Source organism: Agelaius tricolor, unplaced genomic scaffold (genome assembly GCF_023055355.1).
Source record: "Agelaius tricolor isolate 1412-34295 unplaced genomic scaffold, bAgeTri1.0.p SCAF_1, whole genome shotgun sequence".
In the NCBI taxonomy this organism is placed as follows: domain Eukaryota; kingdom Metazoa; phylum Chordata; class Aves; order Passeriformes; family Icteridae; genus Agelaius; species Agelaius tricolor.
The window spans coordinates 48,752,953-48,761,096 of record NW_027269261.1 but is presented as its reverse complement, the minus strand read 5'-3'; the positions used below and the strand labels follow the sequence as shown (position 1 = coordinate 48,761,096).

Here is an 8,144-nt window from a genome sequence, read left to right as displayed (position 1 = left end):
AAAAAGTTTTTTTTCTTGTGTTTGACAATCACTTTAAATGATTTGCTGATGAAGGATCCTGTCTGAAATGCTATACTTCAAACAAAGTACTGCATATAAACAGATCACTGTATTTGAAAGACATTGCACCACTATAATTCTGTTTTCAGAATGGATAAATTTGTTTTGTCCATCATATTGTAGCTTTAATTCATTTAGTACAAAATGAACCTTCCTCACTTGGCAGACACTCATACTTCACCTTAATTTAGCTACTTTATAAAGCTTTTGTTGATTTTACTTCTAATACTTTGCTTTCTTTTAATGGAGAACGATTGTAATTCATATTTACTTCATACAGGACATAAAGTAGCACTGTAATAAGAAGCATTTGTAATATACTTGACTGAAAACTATAAAATGTGTATGATAAATCCATATGAAACAATATTCATTATTCAGTAAAATATTGGTCCATATTTTTCCAGATGGATAATAGCCTTAAGCTATTAAAAACCTGGTCTGACTAGCATTGTATGTCTGACGTTTTAATACTGACTGAGGCCTGCTATTAATGTAAAACCTAGAAAATAGAAATGCAGCATATGGAATGTGAAATTGTAATTTTATTTTGTAAAAAAGCAAAAAAAACCCAGAGGTTAAACAATCCCCATCTTGGGAGGCGTGCAAAAATTAGACATGACTGTAAGCAACATGTTCTGACATGGAGGTTGCATCCAATTTATGACTTGAGTAGACCAGTGGACCAGATGATCACCAGAGATCCCTTCTTGCCTCAGTTATTCTGTGCTTACATGACTCTGCATTAATATGTCTCAAATATCCATAAGAATAGATGGAATTACAGAAGCAATATGATAGAAGGCAAGTAAGGATGCAATTTTTGTACTGGTAATGACCATGTCACTCTGTCAGTGGAGTAAACCATGTCTTCTCGTGATGTAGCCTAATCTTGTAGGTACTGTTAAGAAGGTGCCTGGATTGAATTGAAGGAAATATCAGGTTAATTACATATTGAAGTGATTACATAAATCATGTAAAAATTTGAAATTCCTTAGAATCATTGTTTGTAATTTTGCTTTGGCATCTAAAGACCTACACATAAAGCAAACCTAAATGTTGAATATATGTATTACCTGCTCCTCCTGTAAATCTTGACCATCTACTGACAGTGCCTGAGTAATGATTTTCCTAAAAACATAGAGACTGAAACCCCTTCAGTTTGAGAAAAATATTATGAAATCAACTCATACACAAAAAAATATCCACAAAAACTATAATTAGTAAGGAATGGAATAAACTGACAAAGGGTCAGATTCGAAGTGTGATCAGATGTGAATTTTATGAGCCTAAGTACAACACTGCACTTCAATAATAAGTAACAGAGATATTTTCATTAGATGCAGTAAATTTTAATGCACAGTTTAGTAGCTGACACTGCCTTAGTCTGGTCCATCATGACAGTGGTGGGACAGAGGTGCAAAGAAGCAGATGAGTGAGGAGGTGAGGAGAATGCTGTACAACCTCATTCTCATGTTTCCACTGTGCAGTGCTGCTGTCATTCCTCTCTTTTGCCTTATGTACTCTCCCCTCCTCGTGCATCACAGCTCTTCACCTCTTCTCACTGGTAGTGACCAGCAGTCTGAGACCCACAGTGCACAATTGGCAACAATTCCTTGAACTCTTCCAGGACATCTATGCCTTTCTTCTTCCATGCTACAGCTCTGCACAACAGCTACATGGGCACTTGTATATTAATTGCTATGCTGGTTCTGTAGATCACTGCTGCAGAGCCCTGCCAATTCAGATTTCAACAACCAATGTAAGCACCTGTCATTCTATTTGCTGACCCAAGCTGAATGTGCAGGAATGTTGGTGCAGACTCTGCAGCAGCAGGTCTGTCTCTGCCATGTATGTCCCTACAGCCTGATGGCATCCTTATATAAGTGCTAGTCATGCTGCTCCATAGGTCTTTTATTATGGATGCCCCACAACCTGTGTGCCTGCCAAAGACCACATAGGCTTCCAGATGCAGAAACTCATCGCATCAGTGTAGGCATGGTCCATCAGGATGTTTCTGAAATGGGTGAATTTACAAACACTGGACAGTTCACCTCCAGCTGTGGTTCTGGCGAGCACTAGTATAGCTTTTTGTTTCCTGGAGCTGACCAGCTAATTGACACATGCTCTTAGTTTCTGTCTTGTTTATGGCTTATTCAAACCAAGCTGCAGAAAAATAAAAAAACTCACCTGCAGCTGGGAGTCTTCCTTAGGATTCATCACCAGTGCAGATTATTGTGGGGACAAAAATCACAGATGTTTGTTTGGCAACAGCTCTAAGTCTAGAAAGCTTGAGCAGTTTCCCAGCGGGCAGGAAAGATTCCAAAACTTACTTGGAGCTGTGGTTACACTGCCCTGTCCAATACATTTGAGTAGAACAACCTGAATAAGATTAGTCCAGAAATGTTTCCAAGTTTCTTTCTATTTAAGGCGAGGAAATGTTTGGCTAGGGCTCAGTCGATCCTGACTGCAGTGACTAAGCACCTTAAGAAGTTCTCAGGAAAGCTAAGTGTGCTTCTTAGACTTCAAAGTCTGGATTGACTGACTTTCAAAAGCTTTAGTGCTGTTAGAGGCCAAGCAGGGATCTTGAGGTCACTTCTGATGATCTATTTCTCATATATGCTGAGTATTACCAAAAAAATTGCAGGGTGTGCAAATCCCCTGCAGCCTTCTCTGGACAAAAACCAGTAACACTTTTGGGGCTTATGTACAAATTAATGACAAACACCATATATGGACCTTTTACTTCATTACCTACCCACTGCTCTTGATTATTCCAACAAATTTTAGAATACACTATAATTGGGTGGGCTTTTACTCATTCTGGCTCATGTGGGACTACAACCACTCCTTTCTTCTTCAAGGTAACACTGGTGATATATCACCCCACAAAAACCACCAACCCAACCCCTCAAACACCAACCAAGAAGGCTCATAAGCACAGTGATGACTGGACCCTACAGTCATCTGTGAAGTTATTGTGAGTACCTTGAGGCAAAAGACTCAACAAGTCTGACCTACACTAACTAATGGTCTGTGGGCACTGACAGGTAGAACACTTCATGCCCCATTGTCTCAGATACCTATTAGGAACAGTGGCTGTTTATGTGGTATCTGTAGAATATCAATCAAGAAATGAGCAAGTGACTCCCTCCCTCATTTTCTAGCAGCCTTAGATAACAAGATCAGTAAGAAATGAGAGGCAAAGAAAACGTAAGCCTTGTGGATTCATTTGATGGCAGGGATTTCCACAGCACTGCTGGGGCCTAAGAAACTTGTGAACATTTAACACTGGCTCTGTCCCAGCTGGACTCTGTCATAGTTGAGTGCAACAACGTTGCACACTAGTTGGGCCTGACTGCTTCTTGTCCAGCTGTGCAAGATACTGGGCTTTGGACTGGGGTATAAAACCAGCGAGTGATTTCTGACATTGGAGGCTGGAAGGTCTGAGTGGGCAGCATGAAGGAAGTTAAGCAGAATGGTCTTGTTTGTAAAACAGGATGTGGTTATTGTGTAAGTGCTGCAGGGCCCAAAGAAGCTCTCAAATACAGCAGCTAAATTCTGAGAGATAAAGAGGATATTTACTGAACTATAATTTTAAAAGGCCTTTTACTGTTCCAACTGGTGTCCCATTGAAAACAACAAATTTTTTCACTAATTTGCTGGCGAAAATTTTGGAAGCATTTTTACAGGAGGAGCTGAAGTCCCAGAGAACACTGATTCCTTGAATGGCATTAACCTGAAAGCATGAGGGAGAGGAACTAGTGTTGGTCCAGCCAAGTGTATATTGTATCACTTGTCTCAATGTTTTCATGTATCGATACAAGGTTGCAATAATGAAGTGCTCCTCTTAGGCAGTAATGTAAACTGAAAATCAAATCTAATCTTTCCTCTAAAAATGTACAGTCCAAATAAAGAATGCATTCATAGACCAAATATACAGAAAGTAAGAAAAAGAGACTGCAGTATGCACAAAGTGAGCTTTTAATGTCCTTTAATTTGTCACCCAGTTTTGAGGGGGTTGTTGCTGTGATTAATATTCCTATAAAAAAATCAGGGTAGTTGTACTATCAAAGTTGTATCTAGGAGTGTTTGCAGAGCCTGGCCTGGAACATACTGAACAGAAGGTCTCAAAGGGACTATAACTTACATTCTTAAAGTTATACGTGTACCTGTCTTTACCTGTAACAGCTTATATTCACCATTCAAACATGGCCAAGTTCCACCAGTTTCCTTCCCAGTTCAGTGTGTTATAATATGTGAATAGATGGCAAAATAGACATTACTTCTGTAACTTATACACAGTTAGCTAAAATATGCTTCAGATAATTATCATATAATTATCATATTCATCTCTTAAAATTAAGTTGATTTTCACATCAGATATTTACTGAACCTCATTTAAGTTTACTTCTTTCTTTTTCCTAGGACTTTTGTCATCTTTGGAAGCATTCTTTCACATTTTACCAAGATGATTTCAGGAAATGTCCAACATTTCTGTCCTAGTAATGCAAGGATGCAAGGAACAGCTCTGTAAGTTCACTTTGCAAGAATATGTGAACTGTCTTGGTTTCTTTCAAATGCTTGTATATCATATACCTGCTGGCAATACAGCTGTAAATTAACAAGAATTTACAGGTCTAAGAAGAGTTTGTGGGATTTTTTACTTCTGAGGTTATGAAGATGGCTGCATGGTAGCAATTCCACTGCATTCGGATTATGCTCACCCTCAGTGCACTACGGCACTGGACACTGGGCTAACACAGAGTGCCTGGCCATCAGGCTGGAAACACCACCTGAAAGGACCATTTTCCAGCCTGCAGAGCCTTCTACTGCTAAGGCATTCATGCTGAGGCTAGGAAATGTGAGCCAGCGTCCTGATTCACATCTCTACAAGTTTTCCCTCCAAAAGGAATTGATCAATTAATTTTAGCTGAAAAGAAGTTCAATAACGAGTCACAAATAATTATGACCTTCATGAATAACGAAACATAACTAAGACGGAATAATATCTACTGCCTGACCACTGACTATCCCAAACTGCAAGCTCGCAGTAAAAGAAAAATAAAAGCAAATACAGAATACTCTACAACAGGGGCTATCAGAACGAAACGTCTGGCTCTGTACCACCTGTTTAAATTGGTTTTGCAGCCGTAAAAATGAATGGAAGCACCTTCGTAACCCCGGCGCCCGCCTTGCGATGGCAGAGCTGGCCGTGACTCCGCCGGGCGGTGTTGGGCGGCTCGGCCGCAGCATTTGTCCAGCGGCACAGCGAGCGCTCCGAGCCGGGCCCGCAGAGCCAGCAGGGCTCTCGGGGTGAGCGGTACGGGGGGATCGCGCCCCTCCTCCGGGCTCGCCCGCAGCCCCGCCGCCGCTCCGAGCTGTCCCGGCTCCGGCGGCCGCCTCTGCCCAGCACGGCCCCGCCGCGGGACCCGCCGGCACGGCTCCGGCTCCGCACCAGCCCCGCCGCCCGGGACGGGGCGCAGCCGCGGGGGATCTCCCGCGGGAAGCCACGCGCGGGGCCCGGCTCCGCCGCAGCCGTCGAGCGCCTCCAGCGCCGCGCCGGCGGCAGGAACGACGCTGACGGCGCTGCCCGCGGCAGCCTCTGGCCGCCACCACCTGTTACCTGCCGCCGCCTCCGCCCTGCCGGAGCACAGCGCTCGGCCCGGCCGCCCCACCGCGCTCCGCACGCCGCCCCGGCCCCCGCACGGCGCGGGGGGAGCGGCTCCGCCACATCCGGGCGCCGCCGCTCGCAGCGCGCATGAGCGGCCGCCCCGCCGCTACCGGGCCGGGCGCCGCGGTACCGCCGCCGCTGCTCCTCCTCCCCGGGGCGCTGCGCTCCGCGTTGTCAGGCAAGGGGGAGCGACCGAGAGGCGGGCGAGGCTCCCTCCGCGGCAGGAGGAGGAGGAGGAGGAGGAGGAGGAGGAGGATGGTTGTGGGGGCGGGCGGCGGCAGGCGCTGGCAGCAGCCGGGAGAAGCCCCGCTGGTGACTGGCTGGCGGCACACGCAGCTCTGAGGAGGAGGAGGAGGAGGAGGAGGAGGCGGAGGGTGCTGAGCCGAGCCGAGCCGAGCCGCGGGGGGAGAGGCTGCGGCGGCGGGAGGGCACCGGCACACGCGCGCACACGCGCGCACGCACGCGGACGGGTGACAGCGGCGGCCGCCGCGATGTGAGGGGGCCGTGCGGGGGGCGCGGAGGCTCCGCGGGGCGGAGAGGCGAGGCGAGGCAGCCCGCACAGCACCGGCGGCGGGAGGGGCGGCCGGGGCGGGGCCGGCCGGGCCCGGGGCGAGCCGCGTTCCCCGGCGGGCAGGGCGCGGGGCGGCCGCGGGCGGCGAGCGTGGGACCGGCGGTGGCGGCGCTCGGTGGGCTGACCGACTCCTGTTTGCTTGGCTCCAGTCTCCGTCTCCGAGCCCGCGGGCCCCGATGAGAAGCGCCCCTGCGCTGCCGGACTGACGCCTCGCCGCCCTCCCCGCGGACGAGGAGGAGCGCGGCGCCCCCGGCCGCGGGCCGCCCCTGCACCGCCCTCCACGGCGGGGGCTCGTCTGCCGCCTGCGGGGCGGGCGGCGCGGCCGTGACAGCGCGGCGGCGGCGAGGCCGGGGCAGCGGGAGCGCCGCCGCCGAGGACCATGAGGAAATTTAACATCAGGAAGGTGCTGGACGGCCTGACGGCGGTCTCTGCCGTCGCCTCGGCGTCGTCCGCCGCGCAGCAGCAGCAGGCGGGGAACCGAGAGACCGAAATCCAGGAGACGCTCCAGTCCGAGCACTTCCAGCTCTGCAAGGTGAATGAATGCTGCAGCCCCGAGCCGGCGGGCGGCCGGGGAAGGGGGCGCGCCGCCGCGATGGGCGCTGCGGGCTTTGCTCCTCCGTGCCGACCTCGCCGAGCCTGCCCGCCGCTCCTGTTTACTTGTTTGGATTGATTATTTCGGGGGCGAAGACGGGAAGAAAGCGGTGGGTGTAGCTGAACAGGTCTTGCTGGATTTCTTTAGTCATCTTTCTTGGAGAGTTTCGGGGTTTGTCGTCGTCTAGGCTCTTTCATGCGAGTAATCCTGACAGTGTTCACTAGGGCTTCGTAGAAAGAGTTGGATGGATGGGGGAAGGATTGATACTTAGCTGTGGTGCAGATCTGATTATCGCGGCGTTTGAGTGGAAGCCTCTGCTAATGGGCCCGAAGGACAGGCTATCTGTCCCTCTGCATTATTTGGAAATCATTTATCCTGTTCCTTTATGCCTGAAAAAGGCTTTCGATGTTTGTGGTCGTGGTGGTTTCACTGCAGTGTGTTGCCAAGTTGGTGATGCTGCTATTGCAAATCCTATCTAGAAACAAAGTTCCCGTTTATTTATTTGCTTGTGTGTGATAGGATAACTGCAGTTTGTGTCTGCACGGTTCAGAAAATGATGCAGCGAATTAACCACCAGCTGTATCAAGAGGAATAAAAGCTGATTGGAATATCAATAGTCATTTTTATCTTTGCGGTGCACTCATGGCCTAACTTGACATGGATGAGCTTGTTTGTGGACTCTCCTCGGTTTTTTGTGTATTGCAGGCATTTCTGCTGCTTTCAGGAGTTGGTCATGAAGAATGTGGAGAAGAGCAGAGCTGTTGCCAGTTAGACTTTATTCAGTTGTGAAATACAGAAAGTTGTGGGATATGCCTGCAACTTCAGTGAAGTACAAGGAGTACATCAGAAGCTCGCTGTGCATTTATGAGGTCATGAAACACCTCTGCTTTAAACTAAAGCCTTAGAAATAGAAAAGCTGGCATTTGTATGGCTTAGGATGTGTACGTTTAGAGTGGAAGTAAGAGTAGGTGACACTTGCATTATGTTTTCAGTTCTGATTAATTGCAGCCTGAGAAGTTTTAATGGCGTTATTGCTTGGTCAATTACCAACTTAGTCTCGGCTTACCAAAAAAACTAAATGTGCCAATAGCTCCATATTAACAAAGAATCCCATGGCTGAAGGGGTTTGACTTTGTTCAATGAAGTATTTTTTGTTTGGTCAATTCTGGGGCTGCTTCCTCTATTTGAGGGAAGTAGAGGAAGAGAGATTGATTCTGTCAAGCTCAAGTTGCTATTTTTTTTCCTTT

At 48.1% G+C, this 8,144-nt stretch overlaps 1 protein-coding gene across 7 annotated transcripts in view; it reads left to right on the top strand.

Moving 5' to 3' along the window:
• The first annotated feature begins 5,800 nt into the window (after positions 1–5,800).
• The window catches only part of STXBP5 (syntaxin binding protein 5), a 106,642-nt gene continuing 104,298 nt past the window's right edge, over positions 5,801–8,144 (top strand). For 3 of the 7 annotated variants that reach the window (XM_071433066.1, XM_071433094.1, XM_071433074.1), the window contains exons 1-2: positions 6,091–6,227; positions 6,455–6,837. In XM_071433066.1, coding sequence (XP_071289167.1) covers positions 6,685–6,837 — 153 coding nt within the window. In that variant the 5' untranslated portion in view covers positions 6,091–6,227; positions 6,455–6,684. Of the gene's footprint in view, positions 5,913–6,089; positions 6,228–6,454; positions 6,838–8,144 lie in introns of those variants that run through there. The other 4 variants (XM_071433104.1, XM_071433083.1, XM_071433057.1 and 1 more) reach the window with 3 other exon arrangements.